Here is a 17,489-nt window from a genome sequence, read left to right as displayed (position 1 = left end):
ATTTGATCTAAAATCCTCAGATCCTCATTGCCTCATATGATTTATAATGGCCTTGGTTATGCTATAAAAATTACAGCTACTCTCTTGCACTCACACGCTTTCTATTTTGTCTTTAACACATTCTGGCAGGGAACTGAATGACGCAGCATAATCTACTAAAGCTATTTCTATAGTAAACAGAGATAAAAACCACAGCCAAAGGGCACGCAGCCTCTGAGGAAGGAGGCACCGCGTATTATTGTATCAAGCACTCGAATCCCAGTTCCTGCTCAGAGGAAACCTGTCCCCGGCGGGAGCCATCGCCGCCCGGTTAAGTCGTGCTGGGTTCCAACACGCTGGCCACGTCTCAGCGCTAGTCCTGTTGTAGCAGAGCCCTCGGTGGCTTCACGCAGTGTCGCTACATGTGAGCCGAGCGTCATCTACAGTGTTGAAGGCAAACGGTGACTGCTGGGTCACATGTGTAAATATGAATCTGAGGTCATGTTCTTTCAACGACCTCATTTTGCAATAAAGACAGGACCTCTGTGACCTGGGACTCACTTGCTCGCAGGGTCCCTCCTGACTCAGTGCAATTTCAGCAGCAGGAGAGTCCCCCGGAGAAGGCACAGCGCTGCCAGGACTCTTCTGCTTTGGAACTCGCTCCCTGCTTTTAGGCCAAAAAAGCTTGGATACGGTACGCTTTGGGTCATGCTAAAAAGCCCAGAGTATTTTCAGACTTCCGAGGAGAGAACGCTGTATTTATAGGGAAGTTCAGTTTTTCAGTTGCTTTTGTAATTAATTTTGTTTACAATTGGTTTATTCAAGCTGTAAGGCTGAGGAGTTAGCTGCTAGATTTCTTTTCCAGGCTCACATTTCTAACTGTTTGCAGACATAGGACAGAGCTATTTTTGTCATATAGATCATTAGAGAAAGACTATCTCACAGTCTCCACTGAAGCAAATTCCTAAGGAAGCGAGCTCTATTTTTATAGAAAATTTCTACTTAGTATTTGTTTAAATCTAATGACTGAGAAACGAGCAACATCAGCCTTTCTGAAGCAGAGAAGTATTATCCCCATTTCTCGGGAAGACAAATTCAGCAGAATGAGAGTCATTCCTACCAAGAGGAGCTGGATGGGAGCTGCAGACGCGGCTTCCCAGGCCCCGGGGAGATGCAGCGCGACCCCGGCAAGGGGGGCTGAGCACATGGGGGACAGAACCCAGGTCTCCAAGGTGACACAACTTTAGAGATAAAGATACTCACGATACCTCGAGTGCTCATCTTAAAAAGGAAGAAGATACCTTCTAAAAAGGTCCAAGTGTGGGATTTTATAGAATAAGGCAAACTCAGTCTCACACTCACGCAAGGTCATCTCTCTGAGACTCAAGGATGAAATTGTAAGATAAACGCTGAGCGTTTTGGTTGCGTTACAAACTCACAGGTGACATTTTAGAAGAACAGTCTCATCCTCTGGAAGTTGTTTGAATAATTGTGCTACAACTCTTCCTATTTGATTCACACTAATTTAATAAGTCACAATTTTAAATATTCCTTTCCTATTCACATGAACATTAAAAACTATATCAAACCTAGAAAGAGGAGGGGGAGGAATTGGCATTTACAGTTTTCTCCTTTCCAGCAGTGGCCTAAAGACATAAGTGAACACAGAAACAGATGTGGTCAGGCACACTTTCTTCAACTAAATCAGCAAAGCTTTCTAACTGAGCCCTGGGGCTGTGCAGCTGTAAAATGTAGCAAAAGTTATCCAAAACCATTTAAATACGGCTGGTAAGAGAAAAGCTTTTAAATTGTGAAACAAATGACCAAAACAGAAAAATAGAGATTGCTTAAAGCTTTTGGAAACAAACCCCATCATCAGCAATAAAACCCACTTCTGAGCTGTGAAGGAACAGCTACGGGAATGAGTTAGGGATCATTCAGCTGCAAATACCAAATCATCATTTGCAAAAACATGCCCATGTCGACTTCAGAATTCAACAGGTTCAAAAGGGCAGGACTATTTTTATTACAAAAGGCTCCTTTTCCAATCGTCCCCTTGCAGCAGCAGCGACCGTTACATCTGGTTTTCCCATCTCATTTAGCAGATGTGCAAAATACTGTATTATGCAGTAGAGCTAAACTGGGTGGGTTAAAGGGGTAATTTGCATTCTAAAGCACTGCAGTGCTATAGCTAAGAAATACATGCAATTACTGAATATTTCTGCCTCGTAGGGACCTCAGTTTCACCTGTTTCTGTTGTTCATTCCCCCCCCCCTTCACCCCATTCCTATGCGTTTACCCTGCAGTGTTTTCGCTAGGGCATAGCCGTGCTGAAGAGGGAGTCTGTAAATCCAGCTAAATGCAACCAATATAAATGAACCAAGTCCTTTCCAAATTAAAATTTCCTTCTCACAAGGAATCTCTTCTCTGGACATTAATGGAAACCAAAATCGCTACACAGAGCAACACCCTGTGCTCTCCACTGCTCAGATTCAGAGCTGTACTTGCAAGGCAAACCTCGAAGACCGAGCCAACCTCATATGCAAAAGTCTGCAGGAGCTGCTCAAATCCGGGTGATAAAATTCCTCCTTGCCGCTGGGCGTTCCCCTGGGTGACTGAAGAAACCTGTTCTTATAGATTAGATGGTAACACGTTTGCTCTCAGGTTTGCTCCCTATGTTACATAGGGAGCAGCATGGTGCATTCCTCCCCTCCTATTGTGCCCAGCAACTTGCAGCTGCCCAAGCGGTGCCGTCAGGGAAGATGTCTCTGCTCCTGAGCAGTGTCCTGGTGTGGGTCCAGCTCCATCTGCCACCTCATCCCACTGTGCCAATAGCTCAACCAGTATCACCTGCCATCACAGGTGACAAAATGCATGCCCAGAAAAGCAGTTTATATGAGTCAAGGACTGCATTAGCCCTTTCCCAAGGGAGGAAGCTTATTTGTACCCCTCCCTACAGCATCCCTTTTACGGCATTGAACTGGGAACCTCATTAGCAACACAAATAAGTTTCCAAGCGAAAAAGGGAAAAAAATAAATCCTATCTCCTCCTGGCCTCCTCCCCCACTGTAAGAAACAGAGCGGCTGTGGCCAGCATGTGATCGCCATCCTGTCCCCGTTCTGCCAGGATGCCATTAAAAGGTTATGAAAATACTGCACAGGAGGGAGAAGGGAGTCATCCGTCTGCTCCCTTTGCTGCAAGGGCCTGCCTCCTCTGCGAGCCTGGACCCATGACGGAGGGGGAAAATCTGCAGGAAACAAACCCTAGTTGCTCTTGAGGGGCAAAGACATGCCAGAGCAGCCAGGACAGCATATCCCGGTATGTGCAGGCTCTTGTGTTCAATGAGAGCGGCACATTATCCACCCAAAATCAACTTCTGCTCTGCAACTCGCAGGTTTCCAGGGTAGCTGCGTTGGCTAACCACTGAGAGCAAGAATTTTTATTCAAATAAAATACCTGCGCACTTCACGTGCAGCTACTCCAATGGCAGTCAGGCAAATAGATACTCAAACTGTTGCACTCCCACACCCCTTTGATATGAAAGTCTCATTATAAAGGTCTTTATCGGCCGAAGAGATAAATTTCACCACCGCAAGGGCCCTTTTTGAGGTAACAGATATTGTACCCCTTCAGCCGCTGGAGATGGGTGAACAGCACTTTCACCAGCTGCCGTTTCGGAAGGCAGAAAGCAGCACTCAAACCACATCTTCTTCCAGAAAAGCTACAAGCCCTGAAAGCTTTGGCCAAAGAAGTTCATGCAAATCCCAGAGTTAGCCCTCAGAAAGGCTGTCACGTTTTCCATTGAGGGCTGACTCTTCTGATGATCATCCAGTTAGTTGCTACCTGCTCCAAGGTGATGCACCTGCCCCTCCTTGCAGCATAGCTGCTGCGTTCCCTACTTTCCCCTTTCTCCCACCATCTCCCCTCTAGCTTAGCTACATGGATGTTTCTGTTGTCGCTCTAAGTTGGATACTAATTTCATCCCGCAGCATCTCATTATAATTAGCTCTTAATTGCCACTTAACACAGGGATCATTTTGGAAGACCATAACGATTCTTCCTGGAGGAATTATTTGAGTGTTGAAAGCTTGTTATGTGCCCCTATAAACGTTTTGGGTAATGAGAATGATTTCAAGAGGCAAATTTAAAACACCGCTGCTCACACAAGCTCTGGATTTGCATGGTTTCTTTGAGTACTACTTGGAGCATTTCCAAGGAGAAAACCCCACAAGTCAGCATGTTTTGCTACCAGTCTCCCTCCCTCTGGTACCCACCATGTCTTTATACTGAAAGTGGGAACATTTTAAGGAGCACCCATAAAATGTGAGGGGTAAATGCCACGGCACAGTTGCATTGCCCCCATGCATTGTTGCTGCTCTGCTGGAATTGGTGCTCTCAGCCAGGTGGAAGCATGCAGGACATCCCAAAGACTTTGCGCTTCAAGGTAGGCAGCGACTCAAGGAACCAAGAGGTGAGCAGACTGTTAGAAGAAACTCATCCATAGGCATATACAAGGCTTCGTCCAAGACTTGCTTTGTTCCTGAACAAGTTAGACTCCTGTGAGATTTGAAAACAGACAATTTGCCAAATTCTCACCAAGATCTCCTGCGCTTTCGCAGCAGAAGTTACAACTGAGTGCCAGTCCACCTTAGTCATCCACCTGCCAGGGCAGCAGCGAGGAGACAGAGAGAGAGGACTGACACTCTCTTATCAGGTAATGCCTCATACGCACCATGCCTCTTAAACCAGCCATCCTACCCACATCCAGTTTAACATCTGGTTGCAGCACTCTGGAAAACACCACACTGAAATAAAAGGGGAGAAATGGATTTACTGGTTTGTCAGAGTCTACTGCTATTCTTCTCCCACCCACTCCCCTTTTTTGTTTTTTTTTTTAATATTCAGGAGATGTCATTAGTTTTGGGAGGGTCTGAATGGCTGGTGAGCTCAAATAGCTTCTGGAAAAACACACACAGGCTCCGTACAGAAATACTTTTTGGAGAAGTGCCCATGATTCACAATCTTTATCACTAGTGCATTTCTTCTTTTTGAAACATGCTTAAACAAACTTCCAAGCATGTATGACAAAATCAGATGCTCAGAAGACACACTAATACAACCTCATACAACCACCTCTTCGGCAGCAGCCCTTCCGCCAGCAGACAGACCCAGAGCTGACAGCAGCATGAAATACCAGCTCGAGGAAGACCCTGGGCAACACCTCCCCGTAGAAGCCAAGCCTGCACAAACCGTTTTAAATCAAGTCTATGATGTGCCTGTTAATACACTGATGTTTGTATGCCTAAACGTGGTGCTAGGAGGTGAATTTCCAAGAAGCCGTAAGAATATATTCCTAAATGCATTGTACAGCCCAGAGAAGTCTTTTGCAACAGAAATAGAGGAATGACTCATTTCCTCTGTAGCTGCTGCTCCGGCGCTTCACTTGCAGAGGCAGTGGAGCAGCTCCCTGCGCCATGCCAGCAGGAGTTGGGAAAATCAGGAGCACTTTCCAGCATACATAAGCCTAGCTGAATTTCGACCGGGACTTGTCTTTAAAACCAGTGATCCCAGAATGTCATCTGGGATAGCAGAGAAGACAATATGCAAACAGTTCCCAAGCACTCCCTCCCTTGATGGGATTTCAGCGTTTTAATTCTGCACAGAATGAAACATTGGAAGAGCGAGCCGACGGTTGCTCTCTCCCTTGCCCTCCCCTGAAGCGTGGCTAGTAAGCACACTAATTTGCCAGTGAATTCAGCTGGAAGTTTCTCTTCTCCCCTGCTTGAAACTGGAAAGGAGCAGACTGAAATAGCAGTGGAGAAGTGGGCTATCTTGTTGGAGTTTGCTACTGTTCTTCCTCTGTTTCTACAGCTGGTGGGTTTCTATCAGAACAGCAAGACTCTTCAAAGCAACTCTTCCACTTTCTCCACGAGAAATCCATCAGAAGGGTAATTTTTCATCCTCAATTTGCTAGCTAGTAACCTTCACAGCATAATCCCCATCACTCCTGTCTTCTTGATTCCTTACCTCCCTTTTTTATTTTCCCCACCCAGATTATTGCATGGACCCTTTGTAGCAGGGATAGAAGCCTATAGAGAATCACAAGTATCATGAAAACACTAGTAAACCCTTATTACATCCAGTCCAGCCCCAAGAACTGATTATTCTGTATGCAGCTTTGGTCCTGCTTTTAGGGGGAGGAAAAATTCCCAGAGGTTTCAAGAAATGCATGCCTGTAACTTGAGTACACAGAAATTTTCTGAGTCTCTGAATCAGCATTGCTATCCTTTAAGGGGAAAAAATAAGGCTTCCTTAACACAGAAGACTGGTACACGATGACATTTGATGCATATGCATTTGTAACAACCTTTAAAGAGTTTTGCGTGTAAATTGTTATTTGAATCCTAACAGACTGTCGCACAGATACAGAACATAGTTATCTATAGCTCTGTTGCTGATCGAGTATTACAGTGCTTTGAATCTCTTATAAAGAGTTGCAAATATGCCAGTTCCTCGGTCACATATTTAAAATAGGACACTGCAGGCACACACGCGACAGCACAAGTAGTCTCTTAATTAGGTATACTATATGTTTGAGAAACCCACGACAGTAAGGTAATGTACAGGCAGATCTATGTGTGGTCAGCCCTCCATACCCTGCTTAATTTGGAGTTGTGAGCTACTCAGACCCCTCGGGTAGGCAGAGTGCTGTGCTCTGAAGCATCAGCAAGCACTGAAGGCAAATCCACGTGCTCAAAGGGGTGCAGGTCCTTGCCCCTACCTCGACTGCCAGCTTCCCAGTGCTATCGGCGCAATGAAAGTGGGGCTAGCTGCTTTTCTGCCAGCTACTCAAATTAATTATCATCAGTCGGAATGTCACTTACCTCAGGGAAGACTCACCAGGCAGACATTTAAAGAGGTGACACAGGAAACAAACCAGCCTAGAAAAGCAAACTTCTCATGTCTGAAGTCTTTGGGAGCCTTATGAAAATGGGATGCACAAATAAGAGTCCCTTCCCCTCCAGGCAGCTTTAGCTTGCATTAGCAGTACTTAATCAGCAATTCACTACTGACCTTGGCTGCATTACAAGGGAGGTATTTGCACAGGGATGGAAAGTTTTTAAACAATTTATCCAACGAGTTGGATGCAAACAGGCTTTTCTTTAAACACCAAGCATGCACGTCCTTAGGCCAGTTAATTTTTTGTTAACAGATTTATCACAAAAGGAAACTCCTATGTTTCTTTAATGATTTTCTGCTGAATAGAAACCCAGGCTTCAAACAGAGAAATATTTCAGAGCAAGGAATGAATGGAGACCAGAAGATGGCTATTTCTTTTATAGGAAGCCATTAATATGAGATGATGCTATTAAGGAGGCCAAAGATACTTCCTTCGCGCTGACTTGGGTAACTGAGTGTTGACACTAAAGGAATGACATTCTTCCAGTCTTTGCCAGCGAGAAGTCCGTTAGCCAGCTGGGCCTCCTCAGCCCTGTACCGACTGCCGCCCCTCTTACAGAAGCTATGCCCTGCAAGGTAAGAGGCAGGCACACAAAGATCTGGAGATAGTTATTTTCAGCCTAGCTTTCATTTAATGATTAAAAAGCTAGGGGTCTTGCTGTTATTTCATTCTGTAATATGGAACATCAGCACAAGCCATGAGTGTATAGTTCTGGCATCTTACCAAAGACTAATAAAGGACAGGTAACTTGCTGGCCCATCCACAAAACTCCTGCTGGCTTCAGCAGGATTTTTTCCATATTTAATAAAGCACGACCTACGTGGTTTGGAATGGAGACATATCTGTACGTGCCATGCTGAAAAGCTCTCACGGACACTGCAAAATGAAGATGAAGTCCTACCTCTTCATTAAGCACCAGAAAAAGCAGATTTTATGCAGCGACCTGAAACTGGAGCCAGAGAAACAAGAACTGATGCCTTCTTAACCTCTGAGCGAGACAGCCACAAACCCCAACATGCTCCATTTCAAAAGTCAGCAACACCACAGACGGTGCTAGCCGAGCTCTAGTCTCTCTCCTGGCTCTCCTCCCCTATCCCTCTGCACAACTCCCAAGGCGTGGACTTCCTGCTTTCCCATGGTTTTGCCACTTTAATAGTCTCCTCCTAAAGAGCACATAAACCTGCCGATCAGTTTTGTGGCTGCAGGTAGCCTTTACTGAAAAAAGATAACAAGGAATTTAAATCTTGAGGCATAGATCCTTTAAAACAGCTGTTTATTACTGCAGTGAAATATTAAAACCACCAACTTTTTATGGAAACAATAAAAGTGCAAATGTATTTTGATATTAAATAGGAAATGAATTTATAAACGTTTCATTAAAACGGGCTGACACTTTGAGCCTATAAACAATTTTTTTTTTTTTTTAAATAGCAGCTGAACACTTTAATCTTTGGTCTGATTATTAACCAGCGAAAAATAGTTGTACCAAGAATGTCCATTGCAAACAGACACTTAAAATTTACATTACTCTGCAGAGATTCAAAATCAAGAGAGGAATGTGCTTGAGATACTTAGTCAGTAAGAAATAATGATGTATTTGAGAAATACACAGCATTTTTCAATACAAAATGAAGTCACATATATGCATTTTGGTACGGGAAATAAACTTATTCTCTTGCAGGTGTGACTCCTCTTTCCAATCAATGTTCAATAAAATCTTCATTTGCACAGAGTCTTTGCAAAATTAGGTTGCAGATAAAGAAAACCAAGAACCCCCATTAGTGCTAAACAACACACTCTTTCTTCTGTTTGTGTTTCAGTTCACACACACAGAGGCAACCATGCTGAATCTATGGTACATTATAACAGTTACAACCTTAACAAATACATATTCATAACCTTGTTCTGCATACAGTATCCATGGGTTGGGAGAAGAAGAAGGAAAAAGGCCCGTGGGATTCCTCATGTAGGTCAAGTGCTCTGTACACCTCCTTGCAGATAAGGCCCTATAATAGCTCCAGGACGCTGCAGGTACAAGTTCTGTCATGTTTGTTGTGGAATAAGATGAATACCATAACAGAACCCAACTTTTATCAGCTGCTTTTGTCAACTGTATTCGTGAATGCATGCTTTATAGAAGATAAAGAAAATACACTTACTATCTCAGTTGTACAACAGAGCCACAGGTTAGTCTAAGAGATTTTCTCAGACCTCCCACCAGCTGCAGGCACACTGCCTTACTGGCAGGAAGCCCGCTCTCCTCAAGAAAGCTTGCCCAAGCCTATGGTTAAAGCAAATGCATACATTTTCTCCCATCACCAGCCACCATAAATTCAAAAATACCTTGCTGAGCAAGAACTCACACTGAAGATCTGCTACAAGGCTAATAAACCAAGGATTTGCCTCACTGTTCAGCCCTGATGGATTCAACCACTTTGGAAATGTTGTCAAAGCAAAACCCGCTTAAACCTCTTTTCCCTACACTCCAAATCTGCCTTGCTTTCAATAGCTCTCCTCCAATTTTATCCCCATGTCCTTTGGCTTGTTTGCAGTGCGTCTTCACTGACAGTTTACCATCATTCTCACTTGCCCCTCAGCCCAACTTTTGTTTTCTAAACTATTTATATTCTTCACCATCTCTCCTTGTCATGCATGTCCTGATGCAGCTGGCTTTTCCTAGCATTACCACATTTTAGTGAGAAAGTCCTTACCAAGTCTATTACAGACTTCCATGTATTGCAGCAATACTAAATACACACCAAACGTGCATCCCTTTTCAGAGAAAAGATCACTCTTCAGAGACAGGGATGCACAGTGATGTAAACAAACCAACAGCTGACTGAAGTGGTTATGATGCCAGAATTAACAGCTAAAGGGTTTTTATGTCATGAGTTCAGGCAGTCACAATACCCTGGGCTAGGGTTCTAGTCCTTCTTTGGGCAAAAGATTCAATGGCATCGATTGCAGAACTGCATTTTATTTCAAATACCAAGTAACACAAGTCTGCAAAAATAGTACGTATCATGGTCTACTACCAAAAAAACAAAAATCAAAACACCAAGGTAGCTGACTTAACCTTAAATACCATGTGCAAAGAACATTTGATCAATACCACCTATAAATACACTATTTGTATTTGTAGAAAGAAGCACAGTCCTTCATATATAAAAATAACCCAACTTGCGGGTGTGACCTAGGCTATAATTACCTGAAAATAAGACTGCAAGAACAGTTAAAAAAATAGACAGAAGTAGGCAAACATCTGCCTAGGGAGTGTTTCCATTTAGAAAAATAGATTTTTATAAAGCTTCAGAGATTTTGAAAATGTTTGTTTTGTGCTCTGATGCATGGAACTGTGAATAAAGCACACTGGTATCTCTATGTACATCAGGGAGAGGAGGAGTATATTAGTAACTTCAAGTTATCCTAAAGCTTCCCAGAAGTTACATTTGGTCATTTATAATTCATTTCAAACTGCTCACCTAGGACACAGTATAGTGGGTAATAAGGCACACGCTCAGCTTCCTGAGAACCAGCAATTCAGCAACACGTTTTGGGTATTAATACATCAAATACTTGAGCAGGTGACCCAATAAAGCAAGGATTTGAAACTCTGAATTTGCTGACACCCTGGGATTTGAAATTCTGAATTTGTTGACACCCTGGGACACATGAGGTTCCCATACCCTAGGTACCTGCACTGGGAGCTAAGGACACTTGCAGAGCTGGCTGCATTACAACTCGCCCAGTTATTTCAGCGACTGGGACATAACCAGGCAAGAAGTGGAAATTATCTGGCCGATGTCTATATTTAGAGGACACCAGAATCCATCGCCTAAGATTGCCACTGTACCATGAATTAGTGCTAAATAATTTTGAAGTACCCTGAAATATTTCACTTCCTCCTCCCCGCAATAAGATAACAATTTGCCATAGCACAGCGCTAGAAAATCCCATCAGGTTATTTGGTCAAAATATTGCTACAATTGGACAACTGGTTAGGCGGTCATCCAAAAATCCCACCAAACTCCTACCAGAGAGCAGGAGGGCGCAGCAGTCAGCTTACAGCACTGAGATTTGGACTGGTTTAAGGCTTGTTCCAAAAAAAAAAAAAACCCACCACCAAATTTTCTTAGTTTTGTTGTTGGTCCTTGAGGTAAAGCAAATTCTAAGAAAATAATACTCGAAGCCGGGGGGGGGGGGGAGGGGAATATCTCAACAAGAACCCACAAACAAACAAACTTCAGAGTATTTCCTTAAAAGAAGGTTTTCCTTAGGATGACTCAAACATCATCCCTTTAACAATATACTAATGCCTCTTCCGTAGCAAGTATTTAGTGCAGCCAATTATCCTAAAAAGAAGGCCTTTGTGAAAATAAAGTGCTATTTGTTTCCTTTTACCTATATTTCAATCCTTCAGTATAACCTTCACTTGAACACAGAAACGTGCAACTAGATTCCTCATACTGTTGTCGGAGAGGTTTTGGTTCTTCCCTCAATTTTACATTAACATGCGTATTATATTTCTATTCAGCACAATGTATTTGATAACACAGGAAATTTAAAGCATGTCACTGAACATTTCAAACTGTGATCAACACCCATGCTCTAGGGCTCATCGCACTTTAAGAGCATCTTGGTACATTGGGGGGGGAGGGGGTGTTTGCACTTACAGGATTTTTAAATCCCAAATGGATTTTGTATCATAAAAAGCAAATCTCAAAAAAGGTCAATTTTGCCACTAAGACAACAAGTTAACACAAATTTCCAGAAATGTCAGTTTGAGCCTGTTAAAGTTAGGTTTGCAAACAGTCGACTGAACATAACACTTCTCGACTAAGGCATTTCCCCAGAAATTTCACAATTTTCTCATGAACAACCAACGAGATTAAAAAACAAGTACCACAATTCCATTAAGTCTTGGCCTATGGTTTCCTAGTTTTCTCAGGTCAGGGACAAAACCACAGAACCACATTTAAACGGATCCCACCTTCCTCAGGCAGACGCGGGCTCACGATGGACCGGTGGGCTGGGAGCGCACGCTACCCTGGCAGGGTCCGCAGGTAACACCGGCTCACCGGGCCACCGGCTCACTCTCCCGGCGGCTCTTGCCTGGCCTCAGCGACGTGCCGGCACGGGGTAGGTGCTGGTCGCAAGTACCGGGGGCTGCTGTACATCCTGATGATGTGCGGGGCCTGGATCCAGGTGTTGATCAGCTGGAAGGCGGCTAGGTCCAGCGTGGGCCCGTCGAAGGCGGCCAGCAAGTTCACGGGGGTGGCTTCCTTGAGGAACCGGGGCAGTGCCACAGCCTCAGGGAGGCTGGCGTTGCCCAGGAAGAAATGCATCAGCACTTGCTTGCGCAGGCAGTCCCTGAGGTACAGCACCAGGTCCTCCAGCCGCTCCAGCAGGAACCGCTCGTCCCAGGCCTCCAAGGGCCCCTGCAGCAGCAGGGAGAAGAGGGCCGTCTTCAGCACGTAGGAGGAGAGCACCCGGCCCCACTGGGAGCAGAAGGGCTCCTCCAGGCCCTGCCCGCGGAGGTCCCGCAGGCCCTTGAGGATCTGCAGGCACTTGAGGTGGCAGGAGGAGGCCGGGGCCTGCTCCTTCAGCCAGCTCAGCAGCCGCTGCTCCTGTCGCGAGGCGTTGAGGCCCCAGAGGGCCTCGGGGGCTGGGGGTGCCTGCGGGCCGCCGGGCGGCAGGGCCGTGAGGTAGAGCGCGTCGCCGAGCGGGATGGCGGGGATGAGGCGCACCGCCATGGAGATGTGGCAGCAGACGTAGTCGGAGCAGGGCAGGATGTGCAGCGTGGGCGGGCGCCCAGGGCAGGCCGAGAGGCTGATGCGGCAGCGCTCCTGCAGCCGGTACCGCACGGCGCCCAGGCACCGCTGCAGGTGGCCCTGGAACCAGCGCAGCACCAGCCCCGAGGAGAGGTGGCTGCGGCCCTGCAGCTCCACACAGAAGCCCTCAGCGAAGGGCCGGTAGCGGCGCGGCCAGCCGGCCCTCGCCCGCAGGCCGCAGACGAAGGCGCCGCGCGGCCCCAGCCCGTCGGCGCAGCGCGGCTGGGGCTCCAGGTGGGGCGGCAGCCGCAGGGGCACCAGGATGTCGAAGCAGTCGGGGCTGCGCACCTTGTGCTGCTCGTAGGCGCTGCCGATGCGCACGAAGTCCCCGCGCAGGCTGAGGGCCAGCGGGCCGGGCTGCAGCCCCTGCGCCTTGGCGGCGCGCACCAGCTCGGCCACGACGCGCCCGACGTGCGCCTTGCTGTGGCCCAGCACGTGGGGCGAGAGCCGCAGCTGCCGCGCGTAGAAGCTCTCCAGGGCGCTGCGCCGCGACCCCCCCGCCGCCGCCGCCGCCCGCACCCCGCCGGGCCTCGGGCCGCCGCCCGCCGCGCCGCAGCAGCGGGCCAACAGGCAGCCCAGCAGCAGCAGCGCCGAGCCCTTGAGGAGCGGGACGGAGCCCGCCTCCGCCGCGCCCTCCCCGGCCGCGCCGCTCCGCAGGGCCTGGTAGAGGCAGAGGAGCGCGGTGCAGAGGCCGGTCACCAGCGGCCAGAAGACCCGCAAGCTGAGGGCGTAGACGGGCACGGCGCGGCGGGGGCTCGGGCCACGGGCGTGGCCGCCGCCCGGCCCCGCGGGCGGGGAGCGCCCGCCCCCGCCGCCGCCGCCCCCGCCCCCCTCCTCGGCCCCGGCCGCCCCCAGCGCGGGCCGCGCCGCTGCCCCCCCGCCCCGCCGGTGCCGGCACGGCGCTGGCCCCGCGCCCCCCTGCCTGCCGCCGCCGCTCCGCTGCGAGGCTTCCTCTTCCGAGGGAAGCGGCGCCGCGTCAGCCGCCGAGTGAGCTCAGAGGAAATGCCACGGGCGGCGGGCCCGGCCGCGGCGTGAGGGCCGGGGGCGTTGTCCGCCCCGGACGGCCCGGAGCCGCCCGCGGGGCGGGGAGCGGCGCCGCCCGCTCCTTCCCTCCCGCCGCCTTCCCTCCCGCCGCCGCCGCGCTGAGGGAGCGCGGCCGAGCCTGGCGGCGCCGCAGGCCCGAACCGCGCCCGCGAAGCCCCGGGCCCTGCCACCTCCCCGCAGCCCGGGCGGCTCCTTCACCGAGGGCAGAGCCTCTCCGCCCCTTGCTCCGTCCCTCTCACAGCGGCCTGCCTGCGCCGGCCCCAAAAGCAGAGCGTGAGCCACGCTGTGGGCACCAAACGCACGTTTCGCACCTCGAATACTGTGTTCAGTTTTGGGCCCCTCACTCCAAGAGAGACAGTGAGGGGCTGGAGCGTGTCCAGAGAAGGGCAACGAAGCTGGTGAAGGGTCTGGAGCACAAGTCTGATGGGGGGCAGCTGAGGGACCTGGGGTTGTTCAGCCTGGAGAAAAGGAGGCTGAGGGGAGACCTTATTGCTCTCTACAGCTACCTGAAAGGAGGTTGTAGCCAGGTGGGGGTTGGTCTCTTCTCCCAGGTAACAAGCCATAGGACAAGAGGAAATGGCCTCAAGTTGCACCAGGGGAGGTTTAGATTGGATATTAGGAAATTTTACTTCACTGAAAGGGTTATCAAGCATTGGAACAGGCTGCCCAGGGAAGTGGTTGAGTCCCCATCCCTGGAGGTGTTTAAAAGACGTTTGGATGAGGTGCTTAGGGACATGGTGTAGTGGTGGTCTTGGTAGTGTTAGGTTTACGGTTGGACTTAATGATCTTAAAGGTCTTTTCCAACCTAAACAATTCTGTCATTGTTTCCATGCCCCCCTCACTGCAACAGGACACTGCAGGGGGGGGGTGTTGGTGTAAAACTGAGTGTTTCTGTATGCCCACATCAGGGGGAGGGCTGTGTCTTCGGGGAGTGCTGCTGCCCGGGCAGTGGTGCCATGTCACCAGCTCCACGTTGCACGCTTTTCCTCAAATAAAAATGTTAAAGGTCTGTCTCGCTGCAGGGGAGTCTCTCCCGTTCACAGCTCTGCCTAAGGGTCTCGGTGCCAAAGGGACAGCAAAATGGTCACTGTTAATTCACCAGGGTGTGTATGGTCTGCTGCCATACTAACAGCTGCTTGCAGTCAAATCATTCAAAAGCCTGAGGTTTTTACCTGGTGCCCAAATTATTCAGACACTGACAAACTAAAAGGGAAGAAATAACCCGGGAAGAAGTTACTAATTTGTTGCACAGGGACTTTGGGCCTCGTCTGTTGTATGACAGCCGCTAGGATACCAGGCCCACTGTTGCTAACTGCAACTCTCATGACGCTTCTGCCCACAGCATCACCCTCAGCACGAACCAAATGGAAGAATTTGGGATCCCTCAGAAATACGCACACAGGGCTACCTGGGGCATCGTCCCAAGCCCGCAAACAGCAGAGCCAGACATTCAGGTCAAAAGACGGGCACAAAAACATCACTGCACGTGCAAAGCCTCCAGACACTTCTGAAGAGTTGAGCAGTCACACTAAACCCCACAGAAATCACTGGGACTTGTCTCTCACTGGGACTTCTTCACCCAAACTTCTCCTTCAGGGCATTGCAGGTCTGAAGAGATCATTAGGACCTACCTTTCCTCATATCTCATCTCCCTCATGGGCTGTGCCATCCCCACTGTAGCTGAGCTGTATTTCTGGATGTGTCTGTGTCCCAACTAGCTTTAGCTTGAAGAGTCCTCTGCGATGGTGATGATGATTAAACCTGAGGAACAAGCATATCAAGCTCCTGCAAGTCTTTGGAGATTCCAATTACCTAAAGATGTGATGGCAGCATTTCAAATTTAGAGAAAAGGAAAACTCTGCCAAGTAGTAACACATAGATCCAGTCATCAAGGTGGTCTGACATTGTTCTTGTTTAGGACAAGACTTCTTTATATAGTATTTATCTGTCACTGTATTTCTTGACTGGATTGTGTATTGCTCTTGTTTTCTTTCTAGAATTCATCCCCCCTGCTTTCTGCAGAGATGCTTGAGATCATTTTTAAACATGTATTTTGCTGGAGGTGTGTTAGCTCTGTCTCGGATGTTGATGGGGACAGGATCATCATCCTTGGCTTCTGTTTGTTTTATAAATATTTACTGAGTTTTGAAGCTGTTTGCTGAAGTTTAAGGAGCATCTGTGTAAGCATTCTGTTGTGGTTCAGTTTCAGGTGATCATGTTATTACTGCATTACTGCAACTTGCTGCATCTGCATAGTGTCATGGGTGGCCCCATGAAGGTGAAGGAGCATGCTTGAATACAAGAGACTGAACCCAGCAAGTTGAAAATGCTGTAACAAGGAACAGGTCAGAGAACCCATCTCTGTACAGAGATAGGCTATGCAAATGTTTGGTTATATAATTTGTCTTTATATGAAACAAAACATGACTTCAAGTACATAAAAATCATACTTCACAGAAAGAAGCTTATGTTTTATAGCCAAGATGCTGCACTCCAAGTCAAACTAGGTAATGAAGGTCAAGGAGTCTGAATTAATTCACAGGCAACCAAACCAGGGTGAGAGTCAAGAATACACTTGAGAGCTACAGAGAGATGTCCTAACCACTCTAACACTGACCCTTGGAGTTATAATCAGGAGAGTTGGGGGTTTTTTTAATTAAAAATAAAGCAGATGTAAAGGTAAGAAACCGTAGGCAATTTTATAACATCTCAACCAGCACAATATTCCATGCCCCACAACCAAGAGCATGTTTTCTGACAGCTGTGGGACAGCTGCAGCCACAACCTTGCCACTCAGAAATGTTGTTCCACAACAGCCATATCTTTGAAAACAACCAGGAAGCAAAAAGCATCTCTCTTCCCCACTCCTTGTTTCATGTTTTCCTGTATTTCTTCACAAAGCCAGATAAGAGGGCAAAAACATGCATCATGCTGCTTATTGCCTGTGACCCATTGCTTCAAACACTTTGTTCTGCACCCTCAAACCCCAAAAATGTTTAAAAAGCACAGCTGTGCTGGTATGAAACCCATCCTTCAAGATGTTTTAACGAAAAATACCGTTGAACTCTATGAACCCATTGGCCCATACGTTCGATTTTTACTAGCCTGTGCTTTTTTACACCCTCAAGCCCAGCATGTTTCACATGCCTTCAGGTCTTGCTACAGGCATACCGATTTTTCAAGACAGCCTGCGCTCTCTTTTCATGCAAGGTTGATTTGATTAGCGGCACGTCCACGCTCAGGAGACAGACAGCTACATCTGCAGGAGCTGGCACGGCCCTTTGTGCCTGCCAGGCAGCTGCCGCCCACGGGGTGACCTAGAGCTTAGCAGCACGGCGATTATCACTGTGGGACCTGCGTACAGGGGAGCGGCTGCGGCCTCCCAGCCAGCCGTGGGCCCCACAGGCTGGAGAAGATGCAGGTGTCACCCCAGCCAGTGGGACAACCCCAGGAGCCAGCTGGCAGAAAGCGTGCGACCAGCCACGCCAGACCTGCCGGTGCAAACACCGGCTCAGCACATGCTAGTACACGCGCCAGACGGTGCTGGTGCAGGCTCACTCAAGCTGCAGAGTAACAGGTTGTACGCTAATAACCATGACCTAAAAATCAGGACCAGAGTGAATCCACAACATTGATTTTTACTACCGCTGTTTAAATTACCAGCTAGTCCTTT

The 17,489-nt window shown here is 48.1% G+C and overlaps 1 protein-coding gene across 1 annotated transcript; it reads right to left on the bottom strand.

Annotated features, from left to right (window-relative positions):
• Window positions 1-10,579: 10,579 nt before the first annotated feature.
• Window positions 10,580-15,457, bottom strand: ITPRIPL2 (ITPRIP like 2). The gene is made up of 2 exons (XM_075514668.1): window positions 15,448-15,457; window positions 10,580-13,764 (listed from the first exon to the last, which is right to left on the bottom strand). Exons 1-2 carry the CDS (start codon window positions 15,455-15,457, stop codon window positions 12,032-12,034), a joined length of 1,743 nt encoding a protein of 580 aa, XP_075370783.1. The 3' UTR covers window positions 10,580-12,031.
• Window positions 15,458-17,489: the final 2,032 nt, after the last annotated feature.

Source organism: Mycteria americana, chromosome 12, assembly GCF_035582795.1.
Source record: "Mycteria americana isolate JAX WOST 10 ecotype Jacksonville Zoo and Gardens chromosome 12, USCA_MyAme_1.0, whole genome shotgun sequence".
NCBI lineage: Eukaryota > Metazoa > Chordata > Aves > Ciconiiformes > Ciconiidae > Mycteria > Mycteria americana.
The sequence above is the reverse complement of the archived record's forward strand: the minus strand, read 5'-3'. Positions and strand labels throughout refer to the sequence as shown.